General features: G+C 37.1%; 1 protein-coding gene across 1 annotated transcript in view; it reads right to left on the reverse strand.

Moving 5' to 3' along the window:
• NLRC4 (NLR family CARD domain containing 4) overlaps positions 1 to 10,942 on the reverse strand; it is a 48,910-nt gene extending 37,968 nt beyond the window's left edge. Inside the window, 2 exon segments of the mRNA XM_036749926.1 lie at positions 299 to 354; positions 10,836 to 10,942. Coding sequence (XP_036605821.1) covers positions 299 to 354; positions 10,836 to 10,942 — 163 coding nt within the window.
• Between the last annotated feature and the right edge of the window lie 12,197 nt (positions 10,943 to 23,139).

Genomic DNA, 23,139 nt, shown 5'->3' on the forward strand with positions numbered 1-23,139 from the left:
CATATATGTATACATATATATATATGATGCTTCAAAGATATTCATCAAAATAATAGAATTTATCTTTAAATGACAGTAAGAAACTAAGAAAACAGTAATACTTCATTCTTGCAACATTCTAAGAGCTGTTCTCACCCAATCCAGCAGATTCTATATCAATGTGTTGAAAAAGTAATCTTGTCCTCTATTTACCTTTGTAATCTGAAAGCCCTGAAAAGCTATCATGTTTCCCTGAGGTTAAAAAAAGATGGTTTATTGATCACAACTCTCCTGAGATTTTGGATTGCAATGCACTCACCTTTTGCTATTTGATATCTTGCTCCATTTCGGTGCATCTGAAATGTTAGTTCAAAGCTACAAAAGCATCATATAAAAGGTAACGAAATACAAGGGCCAAAAAAAAAAAGGAAATAGAAAGATAGATCAATGGAACAGACTAGACAAAGGAGAATCAGGAATAATGAAACCCATAATCTAGCAGTTGATAAAGTAGAAAACAGATTACTTAGGAAAGAACTCCCTATATGACTTTTTAAAAAAAACTGCTGGGAAAAGTTAAAAATAGTCTCACAGAAACTAGACTGAGACCAATGTCTTATGCCATGTTCCACAACACATTCTGCATGGATATGTGACCTTAATGTTAAATATCCCACTATAAAATACTAGGAACAAAGCAGATCATAAACTTCTCACAGCTATGGGTAAGAAATGTATTCCTAACCAACTAAGGAATAGATAAAATTACAAAAGATTAACTAGATAACTTGGATTACATGAAACTGAAAAGTTTTTGCACAGATAAAAATAAATGTACATAGGATAAGAAAGGAAGTAGTTGAATAAAAAAAACATTTTGTATGAAATTTCCATGATAAGTTTGATATCCATGATACAGAAAAATTAACAGATCTATATCTGTATCTATGTTTTACCTCACATGTTACAAATTGGCAAAGATGACAATAGATAGTGTTAGACAGATTGTTGGAAGATAGGAACATGAGGGCATTGTTGGTAGAGCTGTGAATAAGTATGACCATTTTGGAAAGCAATTCGAAATTATGCAAATAAAGTATCTAAAATGTCCCCTTTACCTTTGACCAAGAGATTGCACTATTGGGCTTATAACCCAACCCCCTGAAAAGAAGAAAGTCCTCATATACCCCAAAACATTTAAAGCACCACTTTTTTTTGACAGGGCAATTGGTGTTAAGTGACTGAGCCAAGGTCACACAGCTAGTACATGTGTCAAGTGTCTGAAGCTGTATTTGAACGCAGGTCCTCCTGACTCCAGGGCCGGTGCTCTACTCACTTCACCACCTAGCTGCCCCAGAAGCATCACTTTTTGTAATAGCAAAAAATAGCTCTTGTTCTTATAGATATGAATCAGTTCCTCGCATATTTTAGAAATGAGGTCTTTTGCTGAGTGACAGGAGCAGAATCAGGAGAACATTGTACATAGTTACAGCCACGTTGTGTGATGACTAACTGTATCAGTAAGGCAATAATAACAATGTAGACGATAATTGTCAGAGTGCCTATGTAGTTCTGTATCACAAAGTGTACGAGACTCTCCGCATAGAAGGTAGAAGAAGTAAACCATTTATTCGGACACCAGAGAGCCATAGCCCACAAGCCATTTATCCAGTCTATCAGAGCAGTAAACCATTCAATACACAATATCACAACACGGAGCCTCACCATCCCAAAACCTCTCTGACCCCCTGCTGTGGTCTTCCCCAAAACAAACTCGCAGTACAGCTAAGTCAGCCTGTTCTGTTCTAAATCATGAGGATGGCCATTAGCAGCCATAACTGCTTGTGTCCTCTCTCCATTTCCTGTGATATAAATTCTTTTTCCTGTCAGGAAGCTCCTCCCACCACATGGAACTTAGGCTTCCTGTGATGTTAGCAGGTCACATGGCCTATTAATGGGTAGGAAAGATCTTCAAGCCTAAATTGCTACTACACTAACTTTGACAGGCTTGGTTCTTCTCAGCAATGCAAGGTTCTAAGACAACTCCAACAGGCTCATAATGGAAAATAATGTCCACACCCAGAAAAAGAATTATGGAGTCTGAATGTACATCAAAGCATACTATTTGCTCTCTCTCTTTTTTGTTTTTTTTCTTCTTTCTCGTGGTTCATTCCATTGGTTATAATTCTTCTTTACAACATGACTAATATGAAAATATGTTCAATATGAATGTATATGTAGAGTCTAAATCAGATCGCACCCCATCTTGGGGAGAAGGTGGGGAAAAGAGGGAGAAAATTTAAAACTCAAAAACTTATAGAACTAAATGTTGAAAATTAGAAATAAAAAAATCAAATATTTTTTAAAAAAGAAGCCAGATCTTTACCAGAGAAATGTGCCACAAAGATTTTTTTTCCCTAGTTAATTGGTCCTAAGCTGTTGTTGCAACAATTCAGCTAGCAGCTGCTGTGGGGGTGAAAGACCAACACAGGCCCAACAATAAGAACGCTGCCAACATATGTTCTTTTGATCTGCTTTACTAAGGAAAGCAACATTGAGGGGTTAACAATCTTACTTTAATCCAACATTCAAATATCATTCATTTAGTTCAGGGGAAAGAGCCAGCACCCTGAGCTTCAGAGCAAATACAAACAAATTACAAACATCAACAGACAGACCTTGTCTGATTCAAATCGCAATGCATAGTTACCAGGGTTTAACAAAGTCCCAATGTCCTGATTTGCAAGCTGGAGGCCTCTTAATTACAGGTGCCCAGAGTCTCTACCAGCCGCCAAGAAAGAGAGCCTCAAGCAAATAGCTCTTTTCTCTTTCTTTATATAATCTTTAGCCATCATCAAATGTCATCTGAGTGACCAGAACTTAGGCTCCTACTATTGGTTCTGGTCTTAGCAACTCCCCTTAGGACCCTGAGGGCTTCACGCCCACATAGGCTTAGCACCTAGTAGATAGGGATTTGGGCCTGGGGTTTAGTACCTAGTAAGGCTCAATCAAAGACACTTAATTTGTCATTCTAAAACAATAAAAAAGTACCAACTTAATTGATATTACAGCTGTTACACATTTGTGCAAAAGCTTTCTAATTTTACAGCATCAAAATTTGCATTTTAACTTTTATCCTTTCTATCATTTATTTGATCATCTACTCTTACCTATTCCATAGATATGAAGGGTAATTTCTTCCTTATTCTTCTAATTTCTTTGTATTCTGACTTTTTATATCTAGCTCAGAACTTCTTAGATTTTTTCCACTTGTGACCCCTTTTTGCCCAAAAAATTTTTACATGACCCTGGATATGTAAGGTATATAAAATAGGTATACAAATCAAACATTTACTGATAATAAATCATAAAGAAATTTATTTTAAAACAATTCTTCGGTATACATATAATTTTACCATTTATTAAAGATGACAGCAAATTTGCATGCTAATGAGATGGATCTGCTTGTTTATTTTTACATAAAGAATTAAATCTTGGTCTAATATTAGGTATGTGAGACATACAGCATCTTCAACATTTTTCAGAGTTGGTTGATATTTTGATTTTATAATCATCAATGCTGAGAACAACACTTCACATAAATACATAGTACAAAATGGCAAAAGTATGTTTAGGGCCATTTCAGAAATTGTTGGAAATTCTATCCTAATTGCAAGCCAAAATTCATTTAATAATTTTTTAGGAAACTCAAGTTTTAACCTGTGTTGCTTGATAATTCGGCAAATTCTTCTTGAACTTTTAATGGTAGATGTTTTTAATTTCATTTGAATGTGGTTTACTAACAAACCCAACTTAGTTTTTTAGAGTAAAAATTTGAAGGAAAGTATTTCTGGAACTGTGTCTCCAGGCACTTCAGGTGAGCAGTTATAACTCTTACAATTAAATCTTTGGGAAGGTTATAAAAATTATAAAATTGTAGCTATAAACATTTCTAAAGAACCATTTCCCACTCTATTCTTCCATATGTTAACTTTATTTAGTAAAACTTTCAATTTTATCTTTTCATATAAATATGTTACAATTTTACCTTGAAATGACATGTTTAAATCATTGAGTTTTTTTAAAATATCCAACAAATAACAGTTTTGAAAACCAAGTCATTAGGAAAAAAAATAACAAAACCAGATTTCTGCTTAGTCAAAAATATAACAACTTCATCTTTTAATTTCAATAATCTATTTAAACTTACCCTCTTGAGAGCCACCTTACCTCTGCATGTAGTAATAAACTTTTGTAGTTGGAGTCCATGTCTTTCAAAAGGTTTGAAAATAAACAACTGTTAAGGGCACGCCTTTTAATGAAGTTAATGATTTTGATAATATTGTGAAGCATAACATCTAATTCTGGTGATTTAGGTTTTTGGCTACAAGTGCCTCCCAATGGATCATGCAGTGAGTAAAAGTGATATGTTCATTGCCACCAGCTTTAACTTTTGCTACAAATCCAACATTCTCACCCATCATTGCTCCAACACCATCTGTAAAGACTCTAGTACAATCTTTCCACTGTAAACCTTTATTTGTGAAAAATCCATTGACTTTAAGCTATATATCTTCCCCTCTTCTGTGCCCTTCAAAAAGGCAACAAAACAGTAATTCCTCATGAGTGCTTCCTTCATAAACATACCTTACATAAAGTAACAATTGTGCCGCGTTAGAAATATCAATTGTTTCATCTAATTGAATTGCAAATTTTGGGCTGCCCTTAAGCCTGGTAATAAGCTGTTAGAACTGGTCATTACTAATTACAGAAATTCTTTTAGAAACAGTATAATTTGAAAAAGGAATCTTATGAATTTCATCCCCATACTTTTTCCCATGAACTATGCCTAACATTTTAATAGCAACAGGTAACACAAGATCTCCTATTGCATAGGGCTTTTTAGTTTTTGCAGTTAAATAAGAAGTTTCAACTGAACAAGAGATAGAGAACATTACAAAATGCAAAATGGATGATTTTCATTACATTAATTTGCAAAGTTTTTGCACAAACAAAACCAGTGCAACCAAGATTAGAAGGGAAGCAGAAAGCTGGGAAACAATTTTTATAGCTAGGATCTCTGATAAAGGCCACATTTCTAAAATATGTAGAGAACTGACTCAAATTTATAGAAACACAAGTCATTCCCCAATTGATAAATGGTTAAAGGATATGAACTGGCAATTTTCACATAAAGAAATTAAAGCTATCTGTAGTCATGTGAAAAAAATGCTCTAAATCAATATTGATTAGAGAAATGCCAATCAAAACAACTCTGAGGTACCACATCACACCTATCAGATTGGCTAGCATGACAAAACAGGAAAATGATAAATGTTGGAGAAGATGTGGGAAAATTGGAACACTGATGCATTATTGGTGGAGTTGTGAACTGATCCAACCATTCTGGAGAGCAATTTGGAACTATGTCCAAAGGGCTATAAAATAGTGCATACCCTTTGAACCAACAATACCACTTCTAGGTCTGTGTCCCAAAGAGATCATAAAAATGGGAAAAGGATCCACATGTACAAAAATATATATAGCACCTTTTTTTGTGGTAGCCAAGAATTAGAAATTGAGGAGACATTCATCAATTGAGGGATGGCTGAACAAGTTGTGGTATATGACTGTGATGGAATACTATTGTTCTATAAGAAATGATGATCAGGCAGACTTCAGAAAAACCTGGAAAGACTTATTATGAACTGATGCTGAGTGAAATGAGCAAAACCAGGAAAACATCGTGCACAGTAACAGCCACATTGCGTGATGACTATGACAGAGTTAGCTCTTCTCAGCAATGAAAGGATCTAAGATGACTTCAAAATAACTCCAAAGAAAGAAGTACAGAGCCTGAATGTAGATGGAAGCATACTATTTTGTCTCTTTTTTTTATTGTTGTTTTGTTTCTTCTCATGGTTCCTCCCATTGGTTCTAAGTCTTCTTTACAATATGACTAATGTGAAATGTGAATGTATATGCAGAGCCTGTATCAGATTGCATGCCATCTAGAGGAGGGGAGAAGGGAGGGAAGGGGAGAAAATTTAAAATTCAAAATCTTATGGAAGTGAATGTTGAAAATTAAAAATAAATAAACAAATTTTTAGAAAAGAAGTTTCATAAGAAACAAGTAAATACTTTTTGTTGACAGTAACAAATTTCTCAAAATGTTATTTTTCTTTATTTGAAGATTTTAAAAGTTGTTCAAAATATTCTTTTGGTTTATTGCAGTATGCTGAATGCTTGGTGTTAAAATGTTATTTTAATTTGACTGGTTTCATGCTCTCTGCAGCCAAAACGTCATCACAAATTAAGCAAAGAGGTTTTTCCACACCATCATCATCATTAGAAATAAATTCAGGGGTGCGGAGCCAAGATGGCGGCTGGAAAGCAGGGACTAGCTTGAGCTCCCCACCAAGTCCCTCCAAAAACCTATAAAAAATGACTCTGAACCAATTCTAGAACTGCAGAACACACAAAATAGCAGAGGGAAGCAGGGCTCTAGCCGAGGACAGCCTGGATGGTTGCTGGGTGAGGTCTTTCGCACACGGAGCTGGGAGCAGAGTGGAGCAGAGCCCAGCCCAGGGTGGGTGGGTGGCAGCAGGACCAACTAGACTGGGAGCCCGGTGGAGTGGGCCCTAGCCCCCTGAATCAGTGAGCTGCAGTAGTTACCAGACTTCTCAACCCACAAACACCAAAGACAACAGAGAAGGTTAGTGGGAAAAGCTGCTGGGGACAGGGTGATAGAGTTCAGTGGTTCAGCCACCGCCCTGGGGGCAGCGGAGGTGGGGCAGCTACAGAACTAGAGCTGCAGTTGCTTCTGGCCCCAGGCCCACCTGGTGGGAGGAATTAAGTAGCTGCTCAGAGCAGGAGTGCAGAGCCTCCTGAAGATCTAAGTCCAATCCAGGTTGGGGGTTCTTGGGGAAGGAGGAGTGCTGGTGTGGCAGAGCTGGCTGTAATAGCTCTGAAATCAACAGCGCATCCCCCCAAGCTTGGAACATAGTACTCTTTACTCTACAAGCAGTTATACCCTGCCGAAAAACCCAAGGGTCTAGTAAGTTGTCTGGGAACATGGCCAGGCAGTGAAAACGCACCAAGATTCAGTCTCAGACTCTGGAATCCTTCTTTGGTGACAAAGAAGACCAAAACATACAGCCAGAAGAAGTCAACAAAGTCAAAGAGCCTACAACAAAAATCTCCAAGAAAAACATGAACTGCTCTCAGGCCATGGAAGAGCTCAAAAAGGATTTGGAAAAGCAAGTTAGAGAAGTAGAGGAAAAATTGGGAAGAGATATGAGGAGGATGCGAGAAAACCATGAAAAACAAGTCAATGACTTGCTAAAGGAGACCCAAAAAATACTGAAAAATATGCTGAAGAAAACAACACCTTAAAAAATAGACTAACTCAAATGGCAAAAGAGCTCCAAAAAACCAATGAGGAGAAGAATGCCTTGAAAGGCAGAATTAGCCAAATGGAAAAGGAGGTCCAAAAGACCACTGAAGAAAATGCTACCTTAAAAATTAGATTGGAGCAAGTGGAAGCTAGTGACTTTATAAGAAATCAAGATATTATAAAACAGAACCAAAGGAATGAAAAAGTGGAAGACAATGTCAAATATCTCATTAGAAAAACAACTGACCTGGAAAATAGATCCAGGAGAGATAATTTAAAAATTATTGGACTACCTGAAAGCCATGATCAAAAAAAGAGCCTAGATACCATCTTTCAAGAAATTCTCAAGGAGAACTGCCCTGATATTCTAGAGCCACAGGGCAAAATAGAAATTGAAAGAATCCACAGATTGCCTCCTCAAATAGATCCCAAAAAGAAAACTCCTAGGAATATTGTTGCCAAACTCCAGAGCTCCCAGATCAAGGAGAAAATATTGCAAGCAGCCAGAAAGAAACAATTTAAGTATTGTGGAAATACAATCAGAATAGCCCAAGATCTAGCAGCTTCTACATTAAGAGATCAAAGGGCTTGGAATATGATATTCCGGAGGTCAATGGAGCTAGGATTAAAACCAAGAATCACCTACCCAGCAAAATTGAGTATCATGCTCCAAGGCAAAATATGGATTTTCAATACAATAGAGGACTTTCAAGCTTTCTCAGTGAAAAGACCGGAGCTGAATAGAAAATTTGACTTTCAAACACAAGAATCAAGAGAAGCATGGACAGGTAATCAAGAAAATGAAATTGCAAGGGACTTACTAAAGTTGAACTGTTTTGTTTACATTCCTACATGGAAAGATGATGTGTGTGATTCATGAGACCTCAGTATTAGGATAGCTGAAGGGAATATTCATATATATACATATGTTTATGTATATATATGTATGTGTGAGTGTGTGTGTATATATATATGTATGTGTATATATATATACATATATATATATATATATAGAGAGAGAGAGAGAGAGAGAGAGAGGGAGAGAGAGAGAGAGAGAGAGAGAGAGGGCACAGGGAGAGGTGAAGATGAAGGGAAGATATCTAAAAGAAATAAAATCAAATTAAGGGATGAGAGAGGAATATATTGAGAGAGGAAGATAGGGAGAGATAGAATGGGGTAAATTATCTCACATAAAAGTGGCAAGAAAAAGCAGTTCTGTAGGAAGGGAAGAGAAGTCAGGTGAGGGGGAATGAGTGAATCTTGCTCTCATCAGATTTGATCTGAGGAGGGAATACCATACACTCAATTGGGTAACTTACCCCACAGGAAAAAAAGGAGGAAGAAGAAGATAAAAAATAGGGGGGATGATAGAAGGGAGGGCAGATGGGGGTGGAGGTAATCAAAAACAAACACTTTGGAAAGGGGACAGGGTCAAGGGAGAAAATTCAATAAAGGGGGATAGGTTAGGAAGGAGCAAAATATAGTGAGTCTTCCACAACATGAGTATTGTGGAAGGGTTATACATAATGATACGCATGTGGCCTATGTTGAATTGCTTGACTTCTTAGGGAGGGTGGTTGGAAAGGGAAGAGGGGAGAGAATTTGGAACTCGAAGTTTTAAAAACAGATGTTCAAAAACAACAAAAAAAAAATTTTTGCATGCAACTAGAAAATAAGATACACAGGCAATGGGACATAGAAATTTATCTTGCCCTACAAGAAAGAAAGGGAAAAGGGGATGGGAGAGGAGTGGGGTGACAGAAGGGAGAGCTGACTGGGGAATAGGGCAACCAGAATATACACCGTCTTGGAGTGGGGGGGAGGGTAGAAAAGGGGACAAAATTTGTAATCCAAACTCTTGTGAAAATCAATGCTGAAAACTAAATATATTAAATTTAAAAAAAGAATGAACTCTAAAAAAAATAAAAACAAAAATAAATGGTCCAATATGGCCATAATATTTATACCAGACATAGGAGGCACTGTGACATGATGGATAGAGTGCTGGACTTGGAATCAGGAAGAGAAGGGTATGAATCCTGGCTGCTTGACCATAAGCAAATCATTTAGCCTCTCTGAGCCTCAATCTCCTAATCTATAAAATGGTGATGATAATAGCACCTGCTTCATGGGAATGTCAGGGGGATCAAATGAAATAATACAGGGAATTTATTTTGCGGACCTTAAACTGCTCTATAAATGCTGACTATTATTGTTATTGATATGCATGGAATGACAATATTGTTGAGTTTTATCAGAGATTCATATTCATAATAACAGAGTTATTATAATGCTTTAAGATTCGCAAAATACTTTATAAACATTATTTCTTTTGATCCTCCCTACAACTCTGCTAGGTAGATGCCATAGTTATTATTATCATCATTTTATAGGTGAGGAAACTGAGGTGCAGAGAGGTTAAGTGGCTTGCCCATGGCCACACAGCTAGTAAATGACATGGGCAGCATTCAAACCCCGGTCTCTACTGACTACAATTCTTTTGCTCTGTCCATCATACTATACTGCCTTCCCATATATTTCTCTGTAAATATGATTTAGTTCTTTCTAGTGAAAAATCTAGAGAATGGTCTACATATTGCACTCCACTGCCACATTCAGGCTCTGAGAGCTTGTTTAGTTCTGTCATTTATTTAAAATCATCAACATTTATCTCATCTCTTAGGGATGCTGGAATATACTTGTTTCAGATACTATTTCATGTAATACATTTCTTGCTTCGTCTACCCTCCCATATGTCCATTATATGTCCTCAAAGTTTTTGAAGCACTACATTATAAAATATTTCCAATAGTCACTGGGTGCCCCTCAAACCGATAGTCCTTAATGAAGGTCAAGCTCTGGAGAACACTACTTGTCAAGAACCAGGCAAGCTGACAGCAGCTACATGGCACAGTGGATAGAGTGCTAGGCCTGGAGTCAGGAAGACTTATCTCCCTGAGTTCAAATCTGGCCTCAGACACTTAGTAGCTGTGTGACTCTGGATAAGTCACTTAGTCCTGTTTGCCTCAATTTCCTCATTTGTACAATGAGCTGGGGAAACCACTCTAGTATCTTTGCCAAGAAAACCCCAAATAGGGTCATGAAAAGTTGGATATGACTGAAAAAGCTAAACAATAAAAAAAGGGATCAGAAGATTCAGAACGGGTCTCTACCTGTCAACTTACTCTTCCTTTTCTCTCCTCTCTGTCTCAGCCAGCAATCAGGTTCTCTCTTTTCCAACTCTAGTTCAGATGCTGTTCACAATCTCATTCTGGTCTCTTATGAAAGCCAATTGCTCCAATGAATGCAGAAGGAAGAAGGAAAGTTGGGCAGAAACACTCTACATCTCCTATTGCAGGCCATAAAAACATTTATGCCAAAATACATCTCATTCCAGCTCTCATTTCAATGCCTTTGCCCTGGCTGTGCCCTCATGCCTGGAATGAACCCCCTTATCTACCTTGACCACTTATAACCTCTGGTTTCTTTCAAGATTCCATGACCTTCATGAACCTTATCCAACTGGCTTTCGGTCATCTCAAACTGAATATTGAGTAGATTTAACATCTTAAACTTAACATATCTAAAACTGAGCTCATTTTTCCCCCTAAATCTTTCCCCACTCCCAACTTCCCTATTACTGTCAAGTGTGACATTATCATCCCAGTCCCTCAGGTTCATAAGCTAGGTGTCACCCTTGACTCCTCACTTTCTCTCACTCCTCCCCCCCCCAATATCCAATTTATTGCCAAGACCGGCCAATTTCTCTTTAGCAACGTCTTTCTTGTATACCTCCTTCTCTCCTTTGATATTGCTACCACCCTTATGCAGGCCCTCATCACCTTACACTTGGACTATTACAGTAGCCTGCTAGTGGATCTGTCTTCCTCAACTCTCTCACCACTCCAATTTTTCATCCATCCATATCACACCCTATTCAATTAGCTCAAGTGGCTCTCTGTCACTTCCAGGATCAAAACCAAAATCCTCTGTTTGGTATTCAAAACCCTTCATAACCTAGCTTCCGCCTTCCTCTCCATGTTTCTTGAACCTTACTCCTTGACAAGTCCTCTTCCATCCATGACACTGGCCTCCTTGCTATTCCTTAAACAAGACACTCAATCTTTTGGCTCTGGGCATTTTCTCTGACTATCTCACATGCCTGGAATATTCTCACTCTCCATCTGCACCTCCTGGTTTCCCTGGCTTCCTTCAAGTCTCATCTACAATGCCATCTTCTACAGGAAGCCTTCCCTAACTCCTTTTATATCTTGTGTCTTCCCCCTTTTAATTATTTACTACTTTTCTGTATATATCTTTTGTATGTATTTGCCTGTTTTTTGTCTCCCCCATTAGTTTGTGAGCTCAGCAAGCAAGGATTGTCTTTTGCCTCTTTTTGTATCCCCAGTGCTTAGCACAGTGCTTGGCACATTGTAGGCGCTTAATAAATGTTTATTGACTGACTAATTTCCTTATGTGGTTGCCCAAACTGCTAGTAACCACGGGGTTATTTTGTATTTATTTTGTTTATACCTGATACATGTATGTTGTATCCACTGTCAGGATATGAGCTTTTTTTTGGTTAATTTATTTTTAGTTTTCAATATTCACTTCCATAAATTTTAAATTTTCTCCCTCTCTCTCCCCTCCCCTCTCCCTAAGACAGCATGCAATCTGATATAGCCTTTATATATACAATTGTATTAAACATATTTTCACATTAGTCATGTTGTATAGAAGAATTAGAATGAATGGGAGGAACCATGAGAAAGAAAAGAAAAGGAAAATAGTTGACTTCGCTCTGCATCCAGACTCCATAGTTCTTTCTTTGGATATGGATGGCATTTTCCATCATGAGTCTTTTGGAATTGTTTTAGGTCTTTGCATCACTGAGAAGGGCTAAGTCTATCAAAGTCAGTCATCACACACTGTGACTGTCACTGTGTACAGTGTTCTCTTGGTTCTGCTCACTTCCCTCAGCATCAATTCATATATGTCTTTCCAGGTTTTTCTGAAGTTCACCTGTTCATCATTTCTTATAGCACAATAGTATTCCATTACATTCATATACCACAACTTGTTCAGCCATTCCCCAATTGATTGGCATCCCCTCAATTTCCAGTTCTTGGCCACCACAAAGAGAGCTGCTATAAATATTTTTGTACATGTGGGTCCTCTCTCCATTTTTATGATCTCTTTGGGATACAGCCCTAGAAGTAGAATTGCTGGGTCAAAGGGTATGCACATTTTTATAGTCCTTTGGACATAGTTCAAAATTACTCTCCAGAATGGGTGGATCAGTTCACAGCTCCACCAAAATGCATTAGTGTTCCAATTTTCCCACATCTTCTCCAATATTTATCATTTTCCTGTTTTGTCATGTTAGCCAATCTGACAGGTGTGATGTGGTACTTCAGAGTTGTTTTAATTTGCATTTCTCTAATCAATAGTGATTTAGAGCATTTTTACCTATGGCAATAGATAGTTTTAATTTCTTCCTCTGAAAACTGCCTGTTCATATCCTTTGATCATTTATCAGTTGGGGAGAAATAAGCTCTTAATGGCAAGGACTATTGAATTTTTCTGTCTAGCCAATGCATGGCACTTAATAAATGCTTGTAGAGTAACTGATTCTTTAATGACAAATTCTACTTTAGGAAATTAGTGTCAGTCACAAATTAGACAGACCAAGCCATTCATACATATTTTATCTGTTGCTTTTGAAAAGAATACCCTTTAAATCAGTTAGTATTGATTACTTTGATTTATTTTTAGCTTGAGTGTAGGATTAAGCCTCCTTCTTTAGGAAAAACTAGACCTAATAGCTAAGCCAAACTAACATAGATATTCTCTTCAGTCTAGGTTACCTGTAGATTTAGTGAATAGATAGATTGATAAGACTATCTTTTAGTAGCAGATAATTTAGAGTAAGACATATGTCTTTGTAGGAATAAAATAATCACAGGACTGTAAGTCTCTTTTTAAAAGCTAGGTTCCCCTTACTGGAAGCTGGAGAAAGGATGGTTAACAAAAGGTTAAGTTCCCTTTTCCAGTCTTAGTGGATAAGCAATGCCTCCTTTTTTTTTTCTTGAGCTAGAAGTTAAATATAAGTTGAGTAGTGTAACCTTTTAAGATTGGGTTTCCCTTTCTGGCAGCTAGAAGATGAGGGATGATGGCTAACTCCAAACCATAAGCTCCTCTTTCCCAGGAGATTAGTTCAGACTGCAGGCCCCTTTAAAGTGAGCTTTTTGGTTACAAAGGGCATCATCTGCAGGGCAAGGACTTCCGGGGGTAATTTCACTTTGACCACTAAGTGTTGCCAACAGTACGAATTTGGGTTAAGAAAGCCTGAGAGAAGCAAGCTAGTTAAATAACCAAATCAAACAACTTGTCCAATTGAATTATGTTCAGAATAAGTTTCCCAAGATTGCTGTAATTTTTTAGTCCTCTTTTTGTTATAAAAATAAGCTCTGTAATTCACTCCTTTGTCATTAATTACTGAGGAATTAATTGACCTGACTTAATGGTACCCTGAGGACCATTACTGTTAAATCATTACTTGGAAGCTTTGTACATCAATTTGTTTTCTATTTCAGATAATTAGTTTTAACACTTTCTTGATATTCCACAAAAATGGGTGGTACTCAGTATCTTTACTTATCATACAGATTGACTACATACTAGGCACAGAGATATTGCAGACAAATGTGAAAAGGCAGAAATAGTCAATACATCCTCTGCAGACCACAGTGCAATAAGAATAGAAATTGTTTCAGAGACCACGAACAAAAGATGCAAACTCAAATGGAGACAATGAAATCTTAAATAATGAGTAGGTCAAAGAATAAATCCCAGCTACAATTAATAACCTTGTAAAAGAAAATGATAGATGAAACAATATTACAATATTTCTGGGATGTAGCTAAAGCAGTCCTCTTGGGGAAAAATTACAATCATACATTAACAAAATAGAAAAAGTAGATACGCAATTTAAAAAATTAGAGAATCAACAAATAAACAAACCTAAAATGAAATAAACAAAAGAGAAGATATTAAAAATTAAAGATATTAAAAATTAAAGGGAAAGAGATGAATTGGAAACAAAAAACCATAGAAATTATAAATAAAATTAAAAGCTGTTTTTTGAAATGACTAATAAAATCGCAAAACTTTTAGCTAATCTCATTAAAAAGAAGCGAGCAGAAAATCAAATCAATAAAATAGCAACTGACCCAAAGAGGCCTGCTTCTATGCTAATAATTCATTATTTCACAAAAACTGTTGGGAAAATTGGAAAATGGTAGGGCAGAAACTGGGCATAGACCAATATCTTACACCATATACCAAAATAAAGTCAAAATGGGTTCATGATTTAGGAGTAAAGGCCGATACTATAAGTAATTTGGGAGAGCAAGGTATAGTCTATTTATCAGATTTATGGAAAAGAAAAGAATTCACGACCCAACAAGAGATAGAGAGCATTACAAAATGCAAAATGGATAATTTTGATTATGTCAAATTGAAATGTTTTTGTACAAAAAAAGCCAAAGCAACAAAAATTAGGAGGGAAGCAGAAAATTGGGAGAAGATCTTTGCAACTAGTATCTCTGATAAAGGCCTCATTTCTAAAATATACAGGGAACTGAGCCAAATATATAGGAACACAAGCCATTCCCCAATTGAGAAATGGTCAAAGGATATGAACAGGCAGTTTTCAGAGGAAGAAATTAAAGCTATCTATAGGCATATGAAAAAATGCTCTAGATCACTACTGATTAGAGAAATGCAAATCAAAACAATTCTTAGATACCACATCTCTCCTGTCAGATTGGCTAAAATAACAAAACAGGAAAATGATAAATGCTGGAAAGGATGTGGGGAGATTGGAACATTGTTACATTGCTGGTGGAGTTGTGAGCTGATCCAGCCATTTTGGAGAGCAATTTGGAACTATGCCCAAAGGGCTATAAAAATGTTCATACCCTTTGACCCAGCATTACCAATTCTAGGGTTGTATCCCAAAGAAATCACACAAGCGGGAAAAGGACCCATATGTACAAGCATATTTATAGCGGCTCTTTTTGTGGTAGCCAAGAATTGGAAATCAAAGGGATGCCCATCAATTGGGGAATGGCTGAACAAGCTGTGGTATATGAAGGTAATGGAATACTATTGTGCCATAAGAAATGGGGATGATACGGACTTCGTAACAACCTGGAAAAACCTACACGACATAATGCTGAGTGAGTGGAACAGAGCCAGGAGAACATTGTACACAACCACAGATATATGGATTATGTGAGGACCAACCCTGACATACTTCACTCTTCTCAGCAACGTAAGGTGCAAGGACAACTCCAGGGGACTCACGATGGAGAATGCTATCTTCATCCAGAGAAAGAACTGTGAAGTTTGAATACAGATTGAGGCGCACTACATGCTTGCCTTTTTTGCTTCTCTTTTGTTTTTGTTTTAGGTTTTTTTTTTTGTTTGTTTGTTTGGTTGGTTTTTTTGGTTATGTCTCTTCTTTCTCATGATTCATTCCATTGGTCATAATTCTTCTCCACAACTTGACTAGTGTATAAATTAATTCAATGCGAAGTTATACATGGTAGTTATATGAGATTGCAGGCCATCTTGGGGTGGGAGGGGGGAGGGAGGGGAGAAAATCTGGAACTCAAAATTATGTAGAACCATGTGTGGTAAACTAAAAATAAATAAATAAATTTGAAAAAAAATAAAATAAATAAAATAAAATAAAATAGCAACTGGGCAAGGTAAAATCACAGCAAAGTCAGAAGAAATAAAAAGAATAATCAGAACATATCTGCATAGTTATATACTAACAAAACTAAGGACACAAAAGAAGTAGAGGAATACCTTCAAAAATATAAAATACCTAAACTATCAGAAGACCAGAAAGAGATCTTAAATAACTCAGTCTCAGAAAAAGAAGTAGATCATCTGTAAAGAAACTACCAAAGGAAAAAACCCTTTTACCTGGTGGATTCACAGGACAATTTTATCATACTTTTAAAGAGTTAATATCCATATTTCACAAACTATTCTCAAAAATTGAGAAAGAGTCCTACCAGAATCTTTTTGTGAAACAAATACAGTCTTAATACCTAAACCAGGGAAAGTTAAAATATACACAAAAAGTTGTAAGCTAATATCATTAATGAATATTGACTTGAAATTTTTAAACAAAATCCTATCAGAGTACGGTGATTTATACAAGAAATCATTCATACAATCAGGTGAGATTTATACTGGGGATGCAAGGATAGTTCAACATTAGGGAGAAAAATTGACATAATTAAGCATATCAGAAACTAAACTATCCAAAACCACATGATCGTCTCAATAGATGTAGAAAAAGCCTTTGACAAAGTGTAACACATTTTTATATTAAAAACACTAGAAAGTATAGACATAGAAGGACCTTTTAAAAATATATCATAAAAAGCATCTACCTGGGGGGAGAAAGCATTATGTACAATGAGGATACACTGGAACCTTTTCCAAAAAATATAGAAATGAAAGTAGGATGGGCTGATCTCCCCACTTTTATTTGATATAGTTCTGGAGATGTTAGCAATAACAAAAGAATGGAATTAAAGGAATAATGATAAAGAGGAGATAAAGCCATCTCTGCTGATGATATGATGGTTTACTTGGGAAAACCCCAGGGAATCAGTAAGGATGCTAATTGAGATAAGCCAGGAAAGTGAATCACTTCCATTTGAATTGTCTCAGGAAGCTTCTGAAAATCATCTGGCAGGATAAGATACCAGACACAGAGGTCCTTTCTCAAACTAAACTGCCAAGCATTCAAACTCTGCTTCAGAGAATGCAACTCCAATGGATTGGCCATGTTGTTTGAATGCAAAAGGTATACTTGCCAAAAAGACTATTTTATGGAGAACTCACACAGAGCAAGTGCTCACATGGTGGTCAGAAGAAGCGATACAAGGCCACTTTCAAGGTCTCCCTAAGAACTTTGGAACTGATTGTGTGACATGGAAGACACTGGCACAGGACCACTCAGCATGCTGTGCCCTTATCAGAGAAGGTGCTATGCTTTATGCGCAAAGAAGAATTGAAGTAGCTGAAAAGAAACACAAGACGCGCAAATTTAGAGAATCCACCCCAGATGTTCACATGAGCTATTTGTGCTCAAGTGGTGCCTATGTTCTACCTGTGGTAGAATATTCTGAGCTCATATTGGTCTGATCAGCCACAGTCTGACACACTGTAACTTGACTCTAGCATAGTGATGTCATTTTGGTACTCTTCCAGAATGAAGGACAACAACCAACCAGTTTAAGTAGAGTTTAAGTCCTTAAAAATCTATAGCATTTCTATACAATAACAACAAAACACAAGAAACAATAATAGAAAGGGAAACCTCATTCCAAATAACTGTAAAATGCATAAAATATCTGGGAATCAACATTCCAAAGCACACAAAAGACTTGTTTATATTCAATTACAAAGCACACCTTAAAGAATTAAAGAACAACCTAGATAGCTGGAGGAATATTCTGTGTTTGTACCTAAACCACGCCAATATAATAAATATGACAATACTACCAAAATTAATTTGTACTTTTAATGCTATAACAATCAAATTATTAAAAGGATATTTTATAAGGCTTGATAAAACAATAACAAAAATAAAAGATCTAAAATATCAAGGGAAATGATAAGAAGTAAAGACAAAGGGAGAAGAACACTTCCAGACCTCAAACTATATTAGAAAACAGCAGTCATCAAAACCATCTGGTATTAGTTAAAAAAAAAAAAATAGAGAGATAGATCAATGGAATATACTAACCAGGAGAGATTCAGAAACAATCGAATTTAGAAACCCAGTGTTTGATAAAGTGGAAAATATAAGTTGCTTAGGGAAAAACCTCCCTATTTGGTAAAAACTACTGGGAAAATTGGAAAGCAGTATGGCAGAAATTAGGCTTAGAATAATGCTTTGTGATACTTGAGAAACCAATTATTGCTGACTACCAGCCCTTGACAAAAGACCCCTGCCCCACAGCCCCTGATAAAACCCCCAGTTTGCATAAGAAAGAATGGACTTAGACCTTGCCATTTGGCATTTAAAAAATGGCCCTGGGGCCCGGTGACTGCTCCAAGGATGTCAATAGATAAGATTATCCCACCAAAGATAACCTGTCAGGGTCTTTGATCCTGTTCCCCCTGACTTGGCCCATAAATTTCAAGAGATAATTAACCACTGCACCTTGGTTTCTGTATAAATGTCTCCCCTTGAGTTCTGTGCGGGGCCGTTCTGATTTGGGTTGCTTGTGCCCTGGACGGTCGCCGGCTAATAAATTCTCACATTAAAACTTATACTCTGTGACGTGTCTTGCTCGCTGTCGATACAACAGCTTCACATTACATTCCACAATATATTCTAAATTGATAAGTGATTTTAATATTAAAGATCATACCACAAAAAGTTAGAAGATAAACAGATCATGTGCCTCTCACAGCTATGGATAAGAGATGTATTACTAACCAAATAAGAGGTTGTGACAACCATAAAAGATAAAATAGATAACCGAATACTTGAAACTGAAAAGCTTCTGCCTAGACAACATTAACGCATCTAGTATAAGAAAGGAATTAGTATTCAAGATATATAATAAGAATTTGGTACTCCTGTTATATATGTATGTATATATATAACTAGTAGCCACAGTTCTCAAAAGTACTGCAAAATATTCACCACCACGTGAAAAAAAAGTTCAAGTCACTAGTTATAAGAGAGATATACATCAAAACAACTCTGAGATTTTACCTCACACCCTGTAAATTGGCAAAAATGATCAAAAAAATGCCAACGGTCAATGTTAGAGGGGTTGTAGGAAGGTAGACCCACCAATACATTGTTGGTAGAGCTGTGAAATGGTATAACCCTTTTGGAAAGCAAATTGGAATTTTAGTAAAAGAGATATCATTATTAAGCATATATATGAGGAAGCCATTGCTAAGAAAAAAGTCTCCATATACTCCAAAATATTTATAGAGGCACTTTTTATGATAGCTAAGAATTGGAACCAAAGTAGATGCCCATCAATTGGGGAATGGATAAACTGTCGTATATGAATGTAAAAGAATACTACTACACTGTAAGAATGATGAATACAGAGGAGCATGAAAAGATTTATATGAACTGATGCAGAGTGAAGTAAGTGAAGAAAATATATGCACAGTAACTGTAACAAAATTATAAAGATCAAGCGGAACTGGAATGAAGAAATATAAGAAGATACCTCAACCTACCCCTTCATGGAGATGGGAGGTCCATAGTTATTACACATTGCACATATTTTCCAACTTTCTTGATATACTGATCAGTTGGGCTTCTTTCTTTCCTTTCCCTTCCCTCTGTCCATATAGGGTACTTACCTGCAGGTGCTCTCCCCAAAAGAATGTAAATTTTAATGGTGGAAACCTCACAAGATATTTTGGAGTTTACAGGCTAGATTTTTTTTCTTAAGGACCATGCCTTAAATTCAAATTACTGTGGCTCTCATCAGTTGACCAACAACAGGTCCCAGGCCCAGCCCCACTTAGTCACTGTTTGGGCCCTGATTGGCTCAGGGTGAATGTGAATAGCAATTGTTTCTGTTTGGGACAGAAACCCTGAGGGTCTTCCCCTCCCAGATTGATTTTTTTGTTTGACTAGGTAAAAGAGGCCATTCTCTCTCTCATTTCTCACCTAGCCTTAATCACTGAATGGGTGTTTGCCTCAGATAAAGAGAGACCTGGGAAAGATCTTATCTTAAAAAGGCCAAGATCTCCCACTGCATCCAGGGTCATCTCCAGTCATCCTGATCTATAGCTTCCCAATGGACCCAGATGGCTTCAGAGGAGAAAGTGAGGCTGGTGACTTTGAACATCCCTCCCTCTCTTAAATCCAACTCACTTGCATGTCATGGCATCACCCCCCCCCCCATGTCATGGTCCTCTTCAAGAACAAAGGAAAAACAACAACCTATCCCCAGTGCCTAGCACAGTACCTTGCACATAGTAGGTGCTAAATAAATATTTTAAAAATTGAATTATTGAAAAAGAATTGAAACCAGAAGACAAAAGGAAATTGCAACTAAATGTAAGAATGGCCCATGGGTTCTCCTTAAAGAGGCAAAAAAGTGTTGGTTTACCCCAGCTATGCTTCATCAAGAAGGGGCCTGCTAAGTGTCATAGGGAATAAAGGGCCAATCCTGAAGTCAGAAAGACACAAGTTCAAATTCAGCCTTAGACATTTACTCACTGTATGGCATTCGGCAAGTCATATAACCTCAGTTTTCCATGAGATGTGGAAAATAATAGCACCTACCTCCCACAGTTGTTGTGAAGATCAAATGAGATAATAATTGTAAAGCACTTATCACAGTCCCTGGGACATAGCAGGCATTGTGTAAATGCTAGCTATAATTATTAGTATTACCATAATGCAGCTGCCCTCTGACTCTGGAACTTCCCTCTTTACCTGGGGTCTTCTCAATTTGCAATTTCCTTTTATAATGCTGTCTATGCTTTTTTTTTCCTCTGTTTCTTTATTTAATATTTTTTAGTTTTCAACATTGATTTGCACAAGATTTTGAGTTACAAATTTTCTCCCCATTTTTACCCTCCACCCACCTCAAGATGGCATATATTCTGATTGCCCTTTTCCCCAGTCTGCCCTCCCTTCTGTCACCCCACTCCCCCCCCCTTAGTCCTTTTGCCCTTACTTTCTTGTAGGGCAAGATAGGTTTCTATACCCCATTGCTTGTATATCTTATTTCCCAGTTGCAGGTAAAAAACAACTTTTTTTGAGTATTTGTTTTTAGAACTTCGAGTTCCAAATTTTCTCCCTTCTTCTCTCCCCTCCCACACTGCTTGAGAAGACAAGCAATTCAACATAGGCCATACATGTATCATTATACAAAATGTTGTGAAAGACTAACTATATTTCCCTCCATCCTATCCTGTCCCCTTTTATTCAATTTTATCCCCTTGACCCCAGCCCTTTTCAAAAGTGTTTGCTTTTGATTACCTCCTTCCACTATCTGCCCTCCCTTCTATCATCCCCCCCATTCCCTTCCCCCCCCACTTTTCCGTAGGATAAGATGCCCAATTGAGTGTGTATGTTATTCCCTCCTTGAGTCAAGTGCGATGAGAGCAAGATTCATTCATTCCCTTTCACCTGCCCCCTCTTCCCTTCCAATAGAACTGCTTTTTCTTGCCACTTTTATGTGAGATAATTTACTTCATTCTATCTCTCCCTTTCTCCTTCTCCCAATGTATTCCTCTCTCGCCCCTTAATTTTATTTTTTTTAGATATTATCCCTTCATATTCAACTCACCCCACGCCCTCTGTCTATATATGTGTATGTATATATGTATATATATACATATATATGTGTGTGTATATATATATACATATATGTGTGTGTGTGTGTGTGTATGTATGTATGTATGTATGTATGTATATTCACTTCAACTACCCTAATACTGAGAAAGGGCTCACGAGTTACAAATATCATCTTTCCATGTAGGAATGTAAATAAAACAGTTCAACTTTAGTAAGTCCCTTATGATTTCTCTTTCCTGTTTACCTTTTCATGCTTCTCTTGATTCTTGCATTGAAAGTCAAATTGTCTATTCAGCTCTGGCCTTTTCATTGAGAATGCTTGAAAGTCCTCTATTTTATTGAAAATCCATATTTTGCCCTGAAGTATTATACTCAGTTTTGCTGGGTAGGTGATTCTTGGTTTTAATCCTAGCTCCTTTGACCTCAGGAATATCATATTCCAAGCCCTTCAATCCCTTAATGTAGAAGCTGCTAGATGTTGTGTTACCCTGATTGTGTTTCCACAATACTCAAATTCTTTCTTTCTGGCTGCTTGCAATATTTTCTCCTTGATCTGGGAGCTCTGGAATTTGGCAACAACATTCCTAAGAGTTTTCTTCTTGGGATCTTGGGAGGCAATCAGTAGATTCTTTCAATTTCTATTTTACCTTCTGGTTCTAGAATATCAGGGCAGTTTTCCTTGATAATTTCTTGAAAGATGATGTCTAGGCTCTTTTTTTGATCATGGATTTCAGGTAGTCCAATAATTTTTAAATTATCTCTCCTGGATCTATTTTCCAGGTCAGTTGTTTTTCCAATGAGATATTTCACATTATCTTCCATTTTTTTCCATTCTTTTGGTTCTGTTTTATAATATCTTGGTTTCTCATAAAGTCTCTAGCTTCCACTTGCTCCAATCTAATTTTTAAGGTAGTATTTTCTTCAGTGGTCTTTTGGACCTCCTTTTCCATTTGGCTAATTCTGCCTTTTAAGGCATTCTTCTCCTCATGATTTTCTTGCATCACTCTCATTTCTCTTCCCAATTTTTCCTTTACTTCTCTTACTTGCCTTTCCAAATCCTTTTTGAGCTCTTCCAATGCCTAAGACCAATTCATATTTTTCTTGGAGACTTTTGATGTGGGCTCTTTGATTTTGTTGACTTCTTTTGGCTGTATGTTTTGGTCTTCTTTGTCACCAAAAAAAAACATTCAATAGTCTGAGTCTTTTGCTGCCTGGCCATGTTCCCAGCCAACCACTTGACCCTTGAGGTTTTTGTCAGGGTATGACTGCCTTCAGAATGGTGAGTGCTTTGTCTCAAGCTTTGGGGCGTTGCACTGCTGTTTTCAGAGCTACTTCTACACAGCAAGCTCTGCCACACCAGCACTCCTCCACCCCCAAG

The sequence above is a fragment of the Trichosurus vulpecula genome, chromosome 3 (genome assembly GCF_011100635.1).
Source record: "Trichosurus vulpecula isolate mTriVul1 chromosome 3, mTriVul1.pri, whole genome shotgun sequence".
Classification (NCBI taxonomy): domain Eukaryota; kingdom Metazoa; phylum Chordata; class Mammalia; order Diprotodontia; family Phalangeridae; genus Trichosurus; species Trichosurus vulpecula.